General features: G+C 39.9%; 1 protein-coding gene across 1 annotated transcript; it reads left to right on the top strand.

Annotated features, from left to right (window-relative positions):
• The first annotated feature begins 953 nt into the window (after positions 1-953).
• LOC110485124 (uncharacterized) lies at positions 954-7,501 on the top strand. The gene is made up of 2 exons (XM_090196066.1): positions 954-1,525; positions 4,602-7,501. Exons 1-2 carry the CDS (start codon positions 1,216-1,218, stop codon positions 5,819-5,821), a joined length of 1,530 nt encoding a protein of 509 aa, XP_090052192.1. The 5' UTR covers positions 954-1,215; the 3' UTR covers positions 5,822-7,501.
• The last annotated feature ends 14,348 nt before the right edge of the window (positions 7,502-21,849 follow it).

Here is a 21,849-nt window from a genome sequence, read left to right as displayed (position 1 = left end):
TAACTGTTATTGGTTTGTCATTCTGGGGTATTGCGTGTAGATTGATGAGGGGGAAAAATATTTAATTTTAGAATAAGGCTGTAACGTAACAAAATGTGGGAAAGTGAAGGAGTCTGAATACTTAACAAATGCACTGTATACCACTGGCAGAATTTTCTATCGCTGGCAGAGTTTTCAACCATTGGCAGTTTTGTACATGTGATACGTGGTATATAAAAGTCTATTCTTAGGAGAGTACATGGGAGGCACGATACCGTGTGTCTGCAGGAGTCTATCTGGTCAAAACCACTGATACAGGTGCCCCTCCACCCTCTGGTGGGATGGATCATGTCTACAGAGAAACCTAGATTCAAATACTTAGACTTCTGTGTATTGGGAATATGTTGTTAAATTACTTGTTAGATATTACTGCACTGTCAGAGCTAGAAACACAAGCATTTTGCTACACCCCCAACAACATCTGCTAAACACGTGTATGTGACCAAAAAAAATGTGATTCGATTTTGATTTGAAATAAACGTCCTATTTATCAAAGGTGCTTTTGGCTGGGGTCAAAATAACTCCAAAGGATTTGAATTTGTTAAAAGTCCATTTGATAGAGAAACACTAAACCGCGATTAAGATTTACTAACAACAAGTTGATTGACAAAGTCATGAAAAAATAAATAGAATTGAATAAACCACATTTTGGCTAAGATAAAAGATATGCCTCTGGGGTCAAATGATCCATGTCAGAAGTATGGTTCACAATGCAAATGTGTAGTGGGTGTAAAGTTTGTTTTAAATTCTCACTCATTAAAAACGAGTCAATCAACACATGCTTCTCTTTGAACGACTTAATATATATCCTTTTATGAAATAAATGAAATAGATACTTTTGGTTCCTCTACTGCGTTGCCCACTCCAGTCAGCAGTGCGTCTTTTAGGTTCAGGCGACGCTGCCAGTGTGACGTATAATCTAGTGGACGGGACGCTCCTTCAACAACAACAGCTAGTCAGACACCTCGGTAGCTTTCTGGCAAACACTGCTACAACATTCACGCTCTTTACACTGTTTTTGGTGTATATTAGTTGCTGTGTATTAAACACACTTCTGTCGTATGTACTTGTTGGCCCATTTAATTATATATTTACGTTGTTTGTCAGCTAGCTGGTTTGCTAAGTTAGCTTAGAACTAGGCTAGTCGCTAATGCTAGCTAGCTAACATCTCCTACCATGAGTTCACTGAGCTACTCTCCTTCTGCTAAAGAAGAGGAGGTCTGCTGGACGGAGAAAGAAGCCCTCGTGAAAGAGGAGGAGGAAGAGAAGGATGTTACAATTCAAAAACAAGTAGAGGGTGAGATTGTTACCGTGAAAGAAGAAGAGAAAGACGTTTCAGTGAAAGAAGAGGAAGACGCGTTCAGAGTGAAAGAGGAGGAGGATGTTACTGTAAAAGAAGAGGATGATGCCGTTTTAGGAGTGGAGGAGGGGGAGATGACTGTCACATTGGAGGAAGAGGAGGAGGTTGGAGATCTGTTTAACACCAGTAAGTACTGTCTCTGCAGTCGTTGAACCAATATGCAGTAAAGGGGTTCTACACTTTAATGTTGTTCTGTAGGAGTGGCTGAAGCTACACTGTAAGGTGTAGAACATCAAGAGTGGACCATCAACAAAACGTTAACAATTGATCAAATGCATCCATTGAAAATGCCTGAAATACTGTAGTTCTCAAGATCTCCCATTAGTTTAGCCCAATATGAAGTCTTAAAGGGGCAATCAGCAGTTGTTACATCCATTTTGGGACTTATACATTAATTAATGATATGCACCCATCTGTTTCTTGAAGAATTCACGTATAAATGCCTCATGAGCTTAGTTCAACTGTCGTAACCCATCAGAACCCAAAATACAAGTTTTTTTTTTTACTCCAATGTTTGTCAGTAAATATAAACAAACACTGTATATCCTCAAAACGTGGTTAAAACTATCATGTTGATATCATGGATGGTTGCATTTCTCCAGCCCCATCCCTCAGCTTTTTACCGAAAAGGGCAGGGAGTTCACTTTATTGTTTCTATTGCTGATTGCTGCCCCCGTTACTCCTCGAGGTCCAAGTACTGTATGTTATTTTCAGAGGAAGACTGGCTCTGGCAGCTAAAATATCAAAATATTCCTTCTAAATGTGAAACGATTCAAAATTGCAAAACATTACATACAGTTACCAGCCAAGTGGATGAGTCAACAAAAGTCAGAAATAGCGATGAAATTAATCACTTACCTTTAATGATCTTCATATGGTTGCACTCACAGGACTCCCAGTTACACCATAAATGTTTGTTTTGTTCGATAAAGTTCCTCTTTGTCCAAAAACCTCCATTTGGTTTGCGCGTTTTGTTCAGTTATCAACTAGCTCCAGGGCGCACACAACAGTTAGATGAAAAGTCCAAATAATATAGGTAAAGTTCTTAGAAACATGTCAAACAATGTCTATAAAAAATCATTTTTTGCATAAATATCCAATAATATTTCAACCTGACAATAGCGTTGTCAATAGAAAGGAAAAATAACACACGGCGTGCTCTCGGCCACGCGCAATAAACAACTTTGGGCCATCAGATAGACCACTTAATCTGAGTGGTCTTATTCTCTCATGTTTCACAATACAAGCCTGAAACAATTTCTAAAGACTGTTGACATCTTGTGGAAGCCATAGGAAGTGCAATCTGACCCCACAGCCATCGGATACTGTGTAGACATTCAATTGAAAACTACAAACTTCAGAAATCCCACTTCCTGGATGGATTTTTCTCAGGTTTTCGTCTGCCATATGAGTTCTGTTATACTCACAGAAATTATTTTAGAGTGTTTTCTATCCAAATCTACCAATTATATGCGTATCCTAGCTTCTGGGCCTGAGTAACAGGCAGTTTACTCTGGGCACGCTTTTCATCCGGATGTCAAAATACTGCCCCCTACCATAGAGAGGTTAACAAACCTCCAAACGAGCTTCAATGCCATATAACACTCCTTCTTTGGCCTCCAACTGCTCTTAACCTCTCTTGTGCACGTGGGACGCTAGTGTCCCATCTGGCCAACATCCGGTGAAATTGCAGAGCGCGAAATTCAAAAAATACTAAATTCAAATATTTAACATTCTTGAAAATATGTGTTATACATCAAAATAAAGCTTAACTGCTTGCTAATCCAGCCGCTGTGTCAGATTTCAAAAAGGCTTTACGGCAAAAGCACACCATGCGATGATCTGAGGACAGTGCCCGCATACAAAACACATGAAAATAATTTTTCAGCTAGGCAGGTGCAACACAAACGTCAGAAATAGCCATAAAATGAATCACTTACCTTTGATGATCTTCATCTGGTGGCACTCACAAGAGTCCCTGTTACACAATAAATGTTTGTTTTGTTCGATAAAGTTCCTCTTTATATCCAAAAAACAAATTTTGGTTAGGTGCGTTATGTTCAGTAATCAAAAAAATGCACTGGGTGACATTCAACAAAACATAAATACTCATGATATAAATTCAGAAAACATACATGTGTTATACATAGGCTTAAATATAAACTTATTCTTAATGCAACCGCTGTGTCAGATTTCAAAAAGGCTTCACGGCGAAAGCGATGATCTGAGGATAGCGCTCAGCTACCAAAACATTAAATACAGTTAGCAGCCAGGTGGATTCGTCACAAAAGTCAGAAATAACAATAAAATGAATTCCTTACCTTTGATGATCTTCATATAGTGTCACTGAAAAGACTCCTAGTTGCACAATAAATGTTTGTTTTGTTCGATAAAGTCCCTCTTTATATCCAGAAACATCCATTTTGTCAGCTCGTTTTGTTCAGAAATTCATTGTCTCAAAGTGCGACCACAAGACTCTGACGAAAAATCCAAAAACCATCATTAAGGTTCAGAGAAACATGTCAAACGATGTTTATATTCAATCCTCAGCATGTTTTGTCATAAATATTCAATAATATTTCAACCGGACAATTTCTCCGTCATTAGAAAATGAAAAACAAAAAGTGCACTGTCGGCCACGCTCATTGAACAGGTCTGGAAATTTTCCAATATCCACTGACTTATAGTTGTGTATCTCTCACATTTTTCAGAATAGAAGCCTGAAACAATGCCTAAAGCCTGGCCACGTGTACTGGAGTTTTTCCCCCATTCACATTCAGAATACATTGTGAAAAACTAAAATCTTGCTCACCATTTTTGCTCCAGGAAGATATACTTCATCCATAACTATCGGTTTCCTCATTAGAAGAGAGGAGTTTCTGCAATCAAATTGCCCTCCTGCTGCAATTTTAGCAAACACATAAATAAAGAGAGACCAAAAGTTGTCTGGCACACTACTTAGGGTTTCAACAGCATGAATAACTCATTTCTAGCCTACAATCATCGATGTTACTACTAATGTGAAAACAAGACAAAAAATGACTTGTTGCTCATTTTAAGACAATTCTCAAATAATTTTAACATTCATTACAGACGTCATTTGTTGTACAACATCATGGCTACGCTGTTGGCATCACCTTTTACAGTGGATTACCGCTGTTGTGGGCCTTTAATCATCTCTCTGACTTTGTTGTTCACACAGGAGAGATACGTGACTATCGTGGATCCTCTGGGGAGCCTCAACAACCTCATGATGCTGAAGAGGCAGAGAAGAGTCTCTCCAGGTCAGAACACCTCAAGAAACACCTGCAGAGATCTACAGGGAAGAGAACTCACTGCTGTAGTGACTGTGGGAAGAGATTCACCTCGTCAGGCATTAAAATTCATCAGAGAACACACACAGGAGATAAATCTTTTAGCTGTGGTCAATGTGGGAAGAGTTTTGGTCAATCTTGCCTTCTGACAAGACACCAGAGAACACACACAGGAGAGAAATCTCATGGCTGTGGTCAATGTGGGAAGAGTTTTGGCCAATCTTGCCATCTGACAAGACACCAGAGAACACACACAGGAGAGAAACCTCATATCTGTGTTCAATGTGGGAAGAGATTTGGTAGATCTGGAGAGCTGACAGTGCACCAGAGAACACACACAGGAGAGAAATCGTATAGCTGTGGTCAATGTGGGAAGAGTTTTGCTGCATCTAGCACTCTGACTCAACACCAGAGAACACACACAGGAGAGAAACCTTATAGATGTGGGCAATGTGGGAAGAGTTTTGGTCAATCTTGCCATCTGATGCAACACCAGAGAATACACACAGGCAAGAAATCGTATAGCTGTGATCAATGTGGGAAGAGTTTTGGTCGACCTGGAGAGCTGACAGTGCACCAGAGAACTCACACAGGAGAGAAACCTTATAGCTGTGATCAATGTGGAAAGAGATGTACTACATCTGGCTCTCTGACTCTACACCAGAGAACTCACACTGGAGAGAAACCTTATAGCTGTGATCAATGTGGGAAGAGTTTTACAACATCTGGCAATCTGACTCTACACCAGAGAACACATACAGGAGAGAAACCTTATAGCTGTGGTCAATGTGGGAAGAGTTTTTTTGGATCTGGAGAGCTGACAGTGCACCAGAGAATACACACAGGAGAGAAACCTTATAGCTGTGATCAATGTGGGAAGAGTTTTGGCCGATCTGGCCATCTGGTATCACACCAGAGAACACACACAGGAGAGAGAACTTACAGCTGTGATCAATGTGGGAAGAGATTTGATCACTCTGGAGAGCTGACAGTGCACCAGAGAACACACACAGGAGAGAAAGCTTATAGCTGTGATCAGTGTGACAAGAGATACTCTGATAAAAGATCTCTGATCAAACATCAGAAAATACATGAAGGAGTTGTATAATGATAGTTATTTCGTGATATCAACGAAATGTCACAATGTGGAATGTTTTTAACATTGTAGAACCCTAAACGTTTGTCCCCTGTTCAATTGATTTCAGCATGATATGGATATTAGCCTTGGGAAAAATCCAGGCTCTGAATTTAAATGCTATTTATGTGATTTAACAAAAAAGGAGTTGTGTTACACTTACCATGTTGGTGAACCACTTGAATCAAAATGCAACACTTCAAAATGTAGCTAGCTGTTTTCTACAAATTGTCCTCTAACCAGGGATGTACACATTCCCAGATTCCGTGTGTTTTTTGAGCTGTTAGTTTTAACAGGACGTGCAACCTCATCTCCCTCTCGCACGAATGATTTTAGCATTATATAGATGAGTGATGACAAATAAGTGTTGCGTTCCTTTGTTGAGTGACCCCTACATTTAAATGCATCACTCCCAAATGTAGCTGACTGTCTTCTGCAGGTTGTCCCCTAACCAGTGAGGTAAAATATGTCTCCCATTTCTTTTTTTAGTTGTGTTCTTTTCAACAGCATGTACAACCTGATTTTCCCCTCCAATCAATATCAGTGATTTATTGCTACTTGTCAAAACAACAGCGTTTTTGGTGCTTGTGTCCATGGTGAGGACAACTTGGTTTCTGATGTTCTGAAGGTTGGGCAGTCAAAAAGTTTTGTGTTTAGCCAGTGAGTTGACATGGATCTTATTTTGGCTGCACGTTTTTCCGTTTTGGAGATGAGGACGAGAGTTCTAGAAGCTAGTGGGGAATTGTTTTTTTTTCTTTCTGGTTTTTAATTGTTGACAGCCAGTAGTCACCATGTTATTTTCATGAAGCATTGTAGTTGATTATAATGTGAAATAAAAGTTGTTTTCTGTTGGTGGTAAGCATTCTCTTAATCTCTTAAGGTGTTAGTCTTTGGTTTTTCCATTTATATTTTGAGGTTTGGATTTTAGCATGTATAGCTCGTTAGCACGTAGGGCGCACTGATTGGTGTCCCATTGTTAGTCAGTATGTGTTACACCTGTGCTGGCTTGTCCATCTCGTTGCTGGGAAGTTGTTTTACCTGTGCTCGCCCAGGTGCTATTTAAGAGTGTCTGGCCCAGTGCTCCAGTTGTCTTGATAGATGTGGAGAATCAACAACTTTAGTTGCGCTATTGTTTTGGTTTACTTCCTGTCTTTAAGTTTGGGGTGGGTTTTTCTTTTGTTTTCCTCTTCTTGGGCAGATTTAGTGGGTCTCATGGTGCTTGTCTTTTAGGTCCCAGTTGTTGTTTACTAGTCAACTTTCAGTGGACACTGAGAGCAAAATTTCAAGATTATGTTATAATACTTTTATTGCATCAAATGGTTGTTTTATGCAACAGAATAGAGGGTTCTTAGAACTATTGTGTCTGTGTGTTCTACTGAGGATGGGCCTCTGGGAGATAACACTGACAGGAGATTTACAATGTCTTTTGGGTGATAACCTAAAGAGACCGCATTCCAGAGCATGAATTAATGTTTCTGTATTATATGGTACCAGGGAGAGATGACCCCTATCGTGGCTCTCAACGAATCATCTGGGGTGATTTGTCGACCAGCCATCATTATCGTAGAGACTCAATTGATTCACTTGATATGTGTGCGTTGTATTGACCTGCTCCCTTATTAATAAGTGAATAAAGATTTTGTTTCAGAATAACTCTGACTTGTGTGATACGTTTGTCTCTCCTCAATTGATATTAAAGAAATTAACCACATTTGGCGATGGGGATGTTATTCTTCATTCACTTGGTGACCGCTTCTGACGACCTGGGTAAATCGTGCACGAGGGATCCCTCAAACATGGGATCTCAGGGAGACCACACTTCGGGAACGGAGCAGATGGACCCACCTTTGATCTGAGAGGCAGCGAGCCGAGTGGATACCACATCTCAAATGTAGTTTAAAAAAAAAAGAAATACGTGAGCGAAACACGTAAAGTGGAGTTCTTAGAAAAGCCTCGTAGGCTCTGAGTGTGTATTCGTGTGTGAGGGGGGCACCTTGGAGGTGTAAACAGGTTCCAACCAGGAGGCTCTGAGGCTGAGTCAGCTATCTGTGTGAACTGGATGAAAACTAGAATCTGTGTTTACTAGTTAAGACCATTTATGATATAGTATAAGATAGTAAGGTGCACCTGTAATTGTTTTAAACCTGTACCCCATTTTTTCTTCCCAGTATGAAAGGAGTTGCTAGATTTATTGATTAAACCTTTTTCCATTAAGTTAGAGTGAACCAAGGTGGCTGACTTGCTGTTGAAGAAGCATCCCGTCACAGTGGCAGAATCACATGAAAGACACACATCGCCATCTGCTGACTGGAGTTGGTATCGCAGTTGAGAAAATACTTGCAGATTAAAAGCTAAAAAGCGACTTCCCCTAAAAACCAACAACTCCCTTTGAAAACAGGCGATGTGGCATCAGAAACATTTATTATCGTGTAAAAATGTACTACAAAGTGTAGCTAAACAGAATAACTTTGGTCATACCCACTCAGCACGTAACGTCCAAGGAGGTCGAATTATGGGCGATATCATGCGTTGTCTGTCTGTTGTGGCCGCTATTTCGCTCCAAAAAAGTAATCCCAAATTGGGCTGTGTATAACTATGTAAATGTCTCTCGAACAAGGTGACTTTCATCAATATACACTCTAAAGAGTAAAGGTTCCTGGAGTATCCTAAAAGTTATTTGAATAACCTTTTGTGGGAACCCCTATAAGTTCTTTGAAGAACCCCTTATAATGGTTCCTCAAAGAACCTTTTGGGGTTCATTTTTTAAACTACCTGTCCAGCCTCCCTCCATTCTAAAAATATATTTTAATAACAATATTGATTTAAATATTTGTTGTTTTTTTAGTGGCACCACAAATGTGAATTAATATTTACAAAACAATTTACCAAACAAAACACATTACAAAATTGCAACATTTCTGCAGACATGTCAGACCATAATAAATAATAAATTTACTTTGTATAGTGCTTTTCATGACATGTATATAAATAATGGTGTACAATAAAAACAACATACAATAAAAATGAATCATAGGTCAACTAACAATATTGTAGACATGATGCTAAAGTACAGATTTAGCTTATCCACTTAGTTATATTAGGAAGTTTGCCATCTTTATGGCCGGCCCTGGTAACTTCACCCCAACTGCTCTTATCCCCAGAACACAGTAACTTAACAACATAAGTGTTTTTCTGACATTTTTGGGAAATTTAAGGGAAAATAAAAAAATCCAACCGTAGCAGAGCCCCAAGTTCCATGGGGACGTCCTCGAGGGCGTGGATGTTCTCCCCATCAAAGGCCAGCGGGATTTCACTCTCATGGTGAAATTGATTTTCGCCGATGTGCAGCAAAGGAGTGAAGAGCGGTGAAATCTGTGTCAACAAAAGTAAGAAAAGATTAATACACATACAATTAACAAAGAACATAACAAATGTTCAGCTGTAGTTTTATATAAGCATGCACACTTACGTTTATGAAGAAACAGATGATTGGTGCATAGGCATACCTTGTCACGGACATAAAGGCCACTCGGGTCCTCATTGAAGAGGTTGGGCAAGAGCAGAATCGCTGCTGTGGTCTCCAGTCCTAGTAAAGTAAAGCAATGATCTTACTACGCTTGCTTATTTTATAACAAAATACATTAGAGAAAGGGAAGGAATGAGAGCAAATCCCTCTTCTGTTCCCTCTTCCAATTTTTCAGTTTTTGATTTGTTAAAAAAGTTTGAAATATCCAAAAATGTCGTTCCACTTCATGATTGTGTCCCACTTGTTGTTGATTCTTCACAAAAAAATACAGTTTTATATCTTTATGTTTGAAGCCTGAAATGTGGCAAAAGGTCGCAAAGTTCAAGGGGGCCGAATACTTTCGCAAGGCACTGTATATACAATGGGGCAAATAAGTATTTAGTCAGCCACCAATTGTGCAAGTTCACCCACTTAAAAATATGAAAGAGGCCTGTAATTTTCATCATAGATACACTTCAACTATGACAGACAAATTATTATTTTTTAATCCAGAAAATCACATTGTAGGATTTTTAATGAATTTATTTGCAAATTATGGTGGAAAATAAGTATTTGGTCACCTACAAACAAGCATGATTTCTGGCTCTTACAAACCGGTAACTTCTTCTTTAAGAGGCTCCTCTGTCCTCCACTCGTTACCTGTATCAATGGCACCTGTTTGAACTTGTTATCAGTATAAAATACACCTGTCCACAACCACAAACAGTCACACTCCAAACTCCACTATGGCCAAGACCAAAGAGCTGTCAAAGGACACCAGAAACAAAATTGTAGACCTGCACCAGGCTGGGAAGACTGAATCTGCAATAGGTAAGCAGTTTGGTTTGAATAAATCAACTGTAGGAGCAATTGTTAGGAAATGGAAGACATGCAAGATCTCACCCCGTGGGGTCAGAATGATCACAAGAACGGTGAGCAAAAATCCCAGAACCACACGGGGGGACCTAGTGAATGACCTGCAGAGAGCTGGGACCAAAGTAACAAAGCCTAACATCAGTAACAGACTACGCCGCCAGGGACTCAAAACCTGCAGTGCCAGACGTGTCCCCCTGCTTAAGCCAGTACATGTCCAGGCCCGTCTGAAGTTTGCTAGAGAGCATTTGGATGATCCAGAAGAAGATTGGGAGAATGTCATATGGTCAGATGAAACCAAAATATAACTTTTTGGTAAAAACTCAACTCGTCGTGTTTGGAGGACAAAGAATGCTGAGTTGCATCCAAAGAACACCATACCTACTGTGAAGCATGGGGGTGGAAACATCATGCATTGGGGCTGTTTTTCTGCAAAGGGACCAGGACGACTGATCCGTGTAAAGGAAAGAATGAATGGGGCCATGTATCGTGAGATTTTGAGTGAAAACCTTCTTCCATCAGCAAGGGCATTGAAGATGAAACGTGGCTGGGTCTTTCAGCATGACAATGATCCCAAACACACCGCCCGGGCAACGAAGGAGTGGCTTCTTCGTAAGAACCATTTCAAGGTCCTGGAGTGGCCTAGCCAGTCTCCAGATCTCAACCCCATAGAAAATCTTTGGAGGGAGTTGAAAGTCTGTGTTGCCCAGCAACAGCCCCAAAACATCACTGCTATAGACGAGATCTGCATCGAGGAATGAGCCAAAATACCAGCAACAGTGTGTGAAAACCTTGTGAAGACTTACAGAAAACATTTGACCTCTGTCATTGCCAACAAAGGGTATATAACAAAGTATTGAGTTAAACTTTTGTTATTGACCAAATACTTATTTTCCACCATAATTTGCAAACAAATTCATTAAAAATCCTACAATGTGTTTTTCTGGATTTTTTTTTCTAATTTTGTCTGTCATAGTTGAAGTGTACCTATGATGAAAATTACAGGCCTCATCTTTTTAAGTGGAAGAACTTGCACAATTGGTGGATGACTAAATACTTTTTTGCCCCACTGTATATATATATATATATATATATATATATATATATATATATATATATATATATATATATATAATAAATATTGAAAGATAAATGGCATCAACATACAATTGAATGCAAAATAGAAGAACATATTGGAGAAAGCACTAGCCAATACAGTACTGCCATACAGTAGCAGTACAGTCATACAGACCTAATATCACATTTCAAGATATCTTTGTACACAAATTGTTTAATATTTTCTCAGGCTGACTTGAAAGATTATAAGCAACATTTTGCTGCGTGGCAATACTGTGTTTGGATTCTGAATGGCATTTATACAAAAGAGGAAGTCAAGTATTAATTCCATTATGCATTTGAATCCCATCTACAGCTACCATCTAAGCTATTAATTTCCTTCCACAAGGGGGCGGACATGTAACGTTTCCAAAATGGGATAGTATTGTCCGTGTAACGATTCCAAAATGGGATAGTATTGTCCATGTAACATTTCCAAAATGGGATAGTATTGTACATGTAAAATTTCTAAAATGGGATAGTATTGTACATGTAACGTTTCCAAAATGGGATAGTATTGTCCATGTAACGTTTCCAAAATGGGATAGTATTGTCCATGTAACGTTTCCAAAATGGGATAGTATTGTACATGTAATGTTATGACCCCTTGCTGTAGCAAGCTATATGAAGAGGAAGACCTCCATTGACGATTCAGTTCGTTGTAACATCTCGTCGGGACAGGTCACCGTCCTTAGTTAGTTAGTTAGTAACGTTAGCTAGTTCATTATCACAAAAGTGAGAACTGCTCTAGATTGGAATTTTACGTTAATGAGTGTAAAGCCATGTTGGTTTTATGGAAACGATATACAATATATGGGAAAGAACATAGTTGTGGGAAATAATCCAAACCTAGTTGTGCCTAGTTAGGACATAACGTTATCTAGCTAGATAACGGTACTGTACTGTAGCTCATACAACACCGACGGTCAAACCCGGCTTTCAAGTATTTACGGTAATTAACTATTGTAACGTTATGGAAGATATTCACAGAAAACCATCATTGTCTTCGTTATTCATTTTTAGTATGTTATATTATTATAATAAATTATTTCGAGACATATTCAGAGCCAAACATCAACCCAACTTAACCTTTTTAACTTGTTGTCGCATCCAAACTTGTCACCATTGTTTTCAGATGTAATTGCAAAGTTCCCGGAAGAAGTCCAGCAACAACGGAGGTTCCTCGATGAACCCACCTTCTGACAAGTTCTTTGAAGAACCTTTTGGGGCTGTTTTTCATTGACCAAGAACCCTACGGTTCTTAGGGGATCTGAGACCAACTCCAGTTGAACCCTTAATCTTTAGAGTTGTAGTCAGCTCTATTTACTCTCAGATTCAAAACATGATGATTAGCATCAACAATCAAGTCAGCTGCTGTTGCTCCAATAAGGTAGAAGGTGAGACTGTGAACTGATGTTGAACTGGGCAGTCAGTCAATCATTCTGTACTATGAGTCTATCAAATCAAATCAAATTGAGTTTTACCTTACAGTGAAATGCTGACTTACAAGCGCCTAACCAACAATGCAGTTTAAAAAATGTACAAATAAGAATAAGAAATAAAAGGAACAAGTAATTAAAGAGTAGAAGTTAAATAGCAATAGCTAGACTATATACAGAGGGTACCGGTAACAAAGAGTGGGGGAGACTTCCTCTGACACCGCCTGGTATAGAGGTCCTGGATGGCAGGATGCTTGGCCCCAGTGATGTACTGGGCTGTACGCACTACCCTCTGTAGTGCCTTGCGGTCAGAAGCAGAGCAGTTGCCATACCAGGCAGGGATACAACCAGGGATGCTCTCGATAGCGCAGCTGTAGAACCTTTTGAGGATCTGAGGACCCATACTAAATCTTTTCAGTCTCCTGAGGGGGAATAAGTTTTGTCGTGCCCTCTTCACGACTGTCTTCGTGTGCTTGGAGCATGATAGTTTGTTAGTGATGTGGACACCAAGTAACTTGAAGCTCTCAACCTGCTCCACTACAGCCCCGTCAATGAGAATGGGGGCGTGCTAGGTCTTCCTTTTCCTGTAGTCCACAATCATCTCCTTTGTCTTGATCACTTTGAGGGGAGGTTGTTATCCTGGCACCACACGGCCAGGTCTCTGACCTCCTCCCTATAGGCTGTCTCGTCGTTGTTTGTGATCAGGCCTACCACTGTTGTGGCTTCGGCAAACTTAATAATGGTGTTGGAGTCGTGCCTGGCCGTGCAGTCATGAGTGAACAGGGAGTTCAGGAGGGGGCTGAGCACGCACTCCTGAGGGGCCCCTTCGTTGAGGATCAGCGTGGGGATCAGCATGTTGTTACCTATCCTTAAAAAACATGAGCTGGCGCACACCCAGAAAATAGTTTGTGTGGCGGTGCTGACTAACGGTGAATAAACTATCAAAATAAAGAAAGTCGCACAATCCATGTATAAACTCGCAGCAATTTAATGGGGTTTTACCAACGTTTCAGCATCACTGTGCCTTCCTCAGGGTGATGTTATGAATACTTGAATCAGGTTATGTAGACAAACAGTGAAATTAGTGCAACCAATGACAATAGTGAGGGGTGTGTCATAATGATTAAGTTAATTAAAATTCATTAGTGAAACTGTTAAAAAAGACTATATGGCATATTAAATATATTATGCTATTGTTATCATATAGAAACATCATGGAATATTGTACATCACATTAGCATTAACATACATTATTGTTTCATTCAATTTCACATAATTTGGATATTTCATATTTAAAAGTACAGAAGTCAGAACCCATCACCTGCTATGTTTAAGAGACAGAATAATGCACGATGGTCAATGCTATCTGGAATCCTTGGGACATCCCTACCCTAAACCCTAACCCCGACCTTAACCATTTTAAATGTCAACTTCAATGGGCTACGGACGTCCCAAGGATATATCTCTACCTGAAAAAACATGATCTAAGTAATTGATAGTTGGTATTCAGCAGTCATAAAGCCTTAATTACTTTAATGAACTACTAAAATAGTGATTTTGTCAGACAGCAGCTCTACATGTTATTGACTGACTGATCCATTCATCCTTCCATCCCTCCTCAGCCTTCTTCTCCGCTGAAGACCCAGTGAGGGTGGAGCTCAGTCAGAGAGTTGTTGCAGGACTGGTTAGGAAGAACACTTCTACAGCCAGAGAGGTGAGAGGTCACACATGGTTTAGATGGTAAATATTTATGAATATTTATGAACCTAATGCAGCTTGGAGTGATCAGATGACAGAAATCACATTTAGGTGCCAGGTGTAACTGAGGCCATAGATGCTCCACATCCATAACTTTGAGTGTTTTACATAATATGACTAAATGTGTTTCTTTTTGTGTTGTAGGGGCAGTCAAGAAATGGAACAGCAAAGCCACATAAAATGACATAAGAAGAGCTGTGGGAGACCACCTCAAGCCCCTGGTAGAGCCGTGGGTGGTGTTTACCATGCCATCAGCAGGCTGAAAAATGCTTACCACCAACAGAAAACAACTTCCATTTCACATTATAATCAACTACAATGCTTCACCTTCACCAATATAAACATGGCGTCTACTGGCTGTCAACAATTAAAAACAAGAAAAAAACATATTTTTCCCCCACTAGTTTCTAGAACTCTCGTCTGCCTAAAACTCACTAGCGTCTAGAACTCTCGTCCCCTTGGAACGAGCCCAAACAAAACTCATCTCCAATACACGAAAAACGTGCAGTCAAAATAAATTGTGATCCATGGCAACTCACTGCCTAAACGCAAAACCTTTTGACTTCCCACCCTTGATACAATCAGCAACCAAGTTGTCCTTATCACGGACATGTCTGATTTCAAGAGGAAACTCCTGCAATATCTGTAGTAACTTTTCACCTCACGGCAGAGCTTCTCGCTCTTTTCAGGGTTCACTAGATAGGTATGTTGTTGGATCGGGGCCCAGTCCCCAATGTCATGCTCTCATACATTTGGATTGGCATATCTGAGAATGAACCCTGACATTCTAAAAGCTGTGCAACAATGTCAATATAATTGTACCAAAAAATTGTCAGTTGGTTGCATAAATAATGATCATCACTAAATCATTATCATTACATGAAATGTAAATATGAAATATTTGATTGCAGTCCTTTTTTCAATGGCTTTTCAATTACATTTTGCTAGGTGGGATAGCCCCAATGTCAAAACACAGTTTTAACGTGTCCAAGTCAATAACCAATATGCAGGAACAGTTTGGGATAAATTGAAAACCTAAACATAACATGTGCTATATACACAAACATCTGCCACAATAATCATATTACTTGTATTGTTTAAACAAGCTCCTTATAAACTGCACAAGCACCAGAAACACTGTTGTTTTGACAAGTAGAAATACATCACTGATATAGTGATATAGTGTTAGTCACTTTTTGTTAAATCACATAAATAATAACTCGTTCAATTCAGAGCCTGGATTTTTCCGTGAGGCTAATATCCCTATCATGTTGAAATCAATAGAACAGGGGGCAAATGATTACGGATATTCTACATTGTGACATTAATTCATTGATATCATGAAACAACTCCTTCATGTATGTATTTTCTGATGTTTGATCAGAGGTATTTTATCAGATAATCTCTGGTGTAGCCTCACAGCTATTAGATTTCTCTCCTATGTGTGTTTTCTCTGGTGTGACATCAGGCTGGTCAACTGAGTAAATCTCTTCCCACATTGAGCACAGCTATAAGATTTCTCTCCTGTGTGTGTTCTCTGGTATACAGTTAGATAGCTAGACTAGTAAAACTCTTCCCACATTGGGCACATCTATAAGGTTTCTCTCCTGTGTTTGTACTCTGGTGTATAGTCAGACTGCTAGATGTAACAAAACTCTTGACATTTTCATCACAGCTATAAGATTTCTCTCCTGTGTGTGTTCTCCGGTGTTTAGTCAGACTGCTAGATGTAACAAAACTCTTCCCACATTCATCACAGCTATAAGATTTCTCTCCTGTGTGGATTGTCTGATGAATTTTAATGCCTGATGAGGAGGTGAATCTCTTCCCACAAACAGAGCAGCGGTGAGTTCTCTTCCCTGTGGGTCTCTGCTGGTGTTTCTAGAGGTGTTCTGATGTGGAGAGACTCTTCTCTGCCTTGTCAGCATCATGATGTTGTTGAAGCTCCCCAGAGGATCTACAATAGTCACGTCTCTCTCCTGCGTGAACAACAAAGTCAGACAGATGGTTAAAGGCCAACAACTGTAAAAGTTCAAATGAACAAGAATAGTCATATTTTGTCTTGTTTTCACATTAGTAGTAACATCGATGATAGAGTTATTCAAGTTGTGGAAAACCCTAAGCAATGTACCAGATGACTTTTGGTCTCCAATATAGGACAATTTTGGTGTTTGCTAAAATTGCGGCACGAGGGCGATGCACACTCAATTTGGTTGTAGAAACTGCTCCCTGCTAATGAGGAAACCGCTAGTTATGGATGTAGTATATCTGCCTGGAGAAAAAATGGTGAGCAAAGATTTTAGTTTTTCACAATGTATACTGAATGTGAATGGGGGGAAAACACAGGGGAGTAATCTCCATTTCCAGAGTGCATTTCACACCACTTTGGATTATAATTGTAAGGCTCGTTTGAATGTCCTGCCTAATATAATGTTTGTGTTATTGTCACAAATCAACTGCGTTATACTTTTTTTTAAAACACTTCAACCAGTAAAATGCTCTTTGGCTAGCTTATCCATCAGCCTGACAATGATGGTTTGTACACTAAGTGTTTGCCAAATTGGCACAAAACTTCACCTAACAACATAGACCTACTGTAGGACCCATAACTTCACCTAACAACATAGACCTACTGTAGGACCCATAACTTCACCTAACATAGACCTACTGTAGGACCCATAACTTCACCTAACATAGACTTACTGTAGGGCCCTATAACTTCACCTAACAACAACATAGACCTACTGTAGGACCCATAACTTCACCTAACATAGACTTACTGTAGGGCCCTATAACTTCACCTAACAACAACATAGACCTACTGTAGGACCCATAACTTCACCTAACAACAACATAGACCTACTGTAGGACCCAAAACTTCATCTAACAACATAGACCTACTGTAGGACACAAGACCTACTACGCATATAGAAGTAGGATTAGTCTACCTGGCTTTTGCGCAAATGTAGGCCTATAAATGTGCCCATTTGTGGATGTCTGATAGTATTACTCATTGTCTTAACTCACCACCACTAATGAGTTGTGGAGCTTCTCAAATACATTTTTCTTCACCTCAAACAGCAAGTAAACAAAGTCTACTCAAAATCATTTGCAAATGAGAATAGTTCTTTGAAGTATTTGAAAAACATTTCCAGCTCTCGCCCTTTCGATAACCACTCAGCACGAAAGGGACAAACTGTGTCTGTCCCGAACTCGGCACTGGCACGGGAAACCCAGAGCCCAGAATTATTTTAAACAATGTATCAAGTTCGTTGTAGACAGGCCATGTGATTTACAGGATATTTATTTGCAATGTTTTTATTTCTTGGCTTTATGTAGGCAATTTTTTACATAGTTGGCAATGGCAATAAAAGTTAGATTTGTACATTTTCATTTAGATAGAATGTAGATTAATCACAGACAATGATTTTGAGATACTATTATCAATGAAATGAAACTGTTCCATAAAAATGTGAATATTAAAATCATAACTGGCATGCAAATCAGTATAAATGGTAAGATAAATTTGCACTCCAAATGTAGGTTGCTGACTGCTTGTGTAGCCTATTACCAGCAACGTCAGAATTTATGAAGGCCAGCAGGAGGAGTTGGTTCAGGAAGAGTTCTCTCTCTTCTGGTTGGGCCACATTGATGTAATGGCATGAAAATAAATTGGCTGAATATTATACAATGACTTGTCAACAGCTCTAATAACTTGACCCACACAGGAAATCTACACTGGCAATTCTAGAATATACTATATATCCTAGAAACCTGGTTAAACTATCATTATGACATCATGGATGGATTCTAGAATATACTATACAGCCTAGAATCCTGGTTAAACAATCATTATGACATCATCGATGGATGCTAGAATATACTATATAGCCTAGAAACCTGGTTAAACTATCATTATGACATCATGGATGGCCAGTCTTTGTATTCATAGTGTAGTGAATTCAGGGGGTAGCCCTGGGCTGAACTCAAACCTGGGTCCAGCGTCTGTCAAGCCAAAACCTTATAAGTGTTACACTTCTCCTTCCCACCATCCCTCAGCTGTTTACCAAACCAAGTCTCTAGGCAGCCATTTTGTTGCTGTTTAAAAAACCCACACAACCCAGCAATCTGCAGTTCAAACAATAACAAATCTGTCATTCCACCACTGTTTTGGTAATAAGATGATTATGGGGTTGGAGAAATGTAACTACAGACAGACAGACCTATGGATGCAAGGACTGACCATCCATGATATCAACATTATAGTTTTAACCATGTTGAGGCTAAACAGTGTTGATTTACATTGTTTCTAAACATTAGAGTAAAAAAAAGCTTATTTGGGGTTCTGATGGGGTATAACAGTTGAACTAAGTTCATGAGGCATGTGTTATATTCTTCAAGAATTACTGGCTATAAATAAATAATCAAAAAGTCACAATATGGATGTAACAATTGCAGATTTCCCCTTTAACAACAAACATCAGTTCAACAACTGCAGAGTTTGTGCCTCTGTTTTTAAGACAGTACTTACTAGTGTTAATCAGAGAACGGTTTCTCAAAACCATCTTATGGCTAAGTTCAGCGTTAGAACCATTGGATGCCTTAAGATGCATTTGGGAAACCGGGCCCAGATATCCAGTTTCCTCCTCTTCTTCCTCCTCCTGTTTTGATGTAACAGTCATCTCCCCCTCCTCTTTCACTCCATAAACTGCATCCTCCTCTCCTTTTACTGTAACATCCTCCTCCTCTTTCACTCTGAACGCGTCTTCCTCTTCTTTCACAGTAACGGCCTCAACCTCTACTTCTTGTTTTACTGTGATATCCTCCTCTTCTTTAGAAGGAGAGTAGCTTAGTGACCGCATGGTCGGAGATGTTAGCTAGGCTAATGCTAACTTATCCAGACCGCTAGCTGACTAATGACAACAACACCGTAAATATAAAATTAAATCGGATAACTAACTAGATGACCGAATTGGGTTCAACACAGAGTGGCTAATATACACGAAAGCGTCTAAAGAGCTTTACTGGTTCGTCTATTTTGTCTAGCAACTAACTGTTGCAGGCTAACTGTTGCTGCTGTTGAAAGAAGCGTTCCGTCCACTAGATTATACGTCATACTAGCAGAATTGCCTTAAATTCCAAGACCGCAATCTGTTGACTGGAGTGGGTAACGCAGTCGAATAAAATGTACATTTTATTTTCAGACAAAAAAGTAAAAGTGTAGGAATAATGATATAAAGGCTACATGCTACAGTGTGGGACGTCTTCTATAATAATGTCATAACAGCTATGCCGCTACGGTGTGGGATGTTGTCTATAATAATTACATAAAGGCTATGCTGCTACTTTCTACGGTGTGGGAGGTCATCTATAATAATGACATAAAGGTTATGCTGCTACCGTGTGGGATGTCATCTATAATATGACATAAAGGCAATGCTGCTACGGTGTGGGATATTGTCTATAATAATGACATAAAGGATATGCTGCTAAGTGCTACGGTGTGGGATGTCATCTATAATAATGAGATAAAGGCTATGCTGCTACAGTGTGGGATGTCATCTATAATAATGACATAAAGGCTCTGCTGCTACAGTGTGGGATGTCATCTATAATATGACATAAAGGCTATGCTGCTACGTGCTACGTGTGGGATGTCATCTATAATATGACAAAGGCAATGCTGCTACGTACTACGGTGTGGGAAGTCATCTATAATAATGACATAAAGGCTATACTGCTACGGTGTGGGATGTCATCTATAATATGACAAAGGCAATGCTGCTACGTAATACGGTGTGGGAAGTCATCTATAATAATGACATAAAGGCTATGCTGCTACGGTGTGGGATATTGTCTATAATAATGACATAAAGGATATGCTGCTAAGTGCTACGTGTGGGATGTCATCTATAATGTACATGGTCATGGGTGCACCTCAGCCACGCTCAAGGTCCTAAACGATATCTTAACCGCCATCGATAAGAAACATTACTGTGCAGCCGTATTCATTGATCTGGACAAGGCTTTCGACTCTGTCAATCACCACATCCTCATCGGCAGACTCAACAGCCTTGGTTTCTCAAATGATTGCCTCGCCTGGTTCACCAACTACTTCTCTGATAGAGTTCAGTGTGTCAAATCGGAGGGTCTGTTGTCCGGACCTCTGGCAGTCTCTATGGGGGTGCCACAGGGTTCAATTCTTGGACCGACTCTCTTCTCTGTATACATCAATGAGGTCGCTCTTGCTGCTGGTGAGTCTCTGATCCACCTCTACGCAGACGACACCATTCTGTATACTTCCGGCCCTTCTTTGGACACTGTGTTAACAACCCTCCAGGCAAGCTTCAATGCCATACAACTCTCCTTCCGTGGCCTCCAATTGCTCTTAAATACAAGTAAAACTAAATGCATGCTCTTCAACCGATCGCTACCTGCACCTACCCGCCTGTCCAACATCACTACTCTGGACGGCTCTGACTTAGAATACGTGGACAACTACAAATACTTAGGTGTCTGGTTAGACTGTAAACTCTCCTTCCAGACCCATATCAAACATCTCCAATCCAAAGTTAAATCTAGAATTGGCTTCCTATTTCGCAACAAAGCATCCTTCACTCATGCTGCCAAACATACCCTTGTAAAACTGACCATCCTACCAATCCTCGACTTTGGCGATGTAATTTACAAAATAGCCTCCAATACCCTACTCAACAAATTGGATGCAGTCTATCACAGTGCAATCCGTTTTGTCACCAAAGCCCCATATACTACCCACCATTGCGACCTGTACGCTCTCGTTGGCTGGCCCTCGCTTCATACTCGTCGCCAAACCCACTGGCTCCATGTCATCTACAAGACCCTGCTAGGTAAAGTCCCCCCTTATCTCAGCTCGCTGGTCACCATAGCATCTCCCACCTGTAGCACACGCTCCAGCAGGTATATCTCTCTAGTCACCCCCAAAACCAATTCTTTCTTTGGCCGCCTCTCTTTCCAGTTCTCTGCTGCCAATGACTGGAACGAACTACAAAAATCTCTGAAACTGGAAACACTTATCTCCCTCACTAGCTTTAAGCACCAACTGTCAGAGCAGCTCACAGATTACTGCACCTGTACATAGCCCACCTATAATTTAGCCCTATCAACTACCTCTTTCCCAACTGTATTTAATTAATTAATTTATTTTGCTCCTTTGCACCCCATTATTTTTATTTCTACTTTGCACATTCTTCCATTGCAAAACGACCATTCCAGTGTTTTACTTGCTATATTGTATTTACCTTGCCACCAAGGCCTTTTTTGCCTTTACC

The sequence above is a fragment of the Oncorhynchus mykiss genome, chromosome 13 (genome assembly GCF_057628025.1).
Source record: "Oncorhynchus mykiss isolate SJ-2025 chromosome 13, ASM5762802v1, whole genome shotgun sequence".
In the NCBI taxonomy this organism is placed as follows: Eukaryota; Metazoa; Chordata; class Actinopteri; order Salmoniformes; family Salmonidae; genus Oncorhynchus; species Oncorhynchus mykiss.
This window is presented reverse-complemented; position numbering and strand designations above follow the sequence as displayed.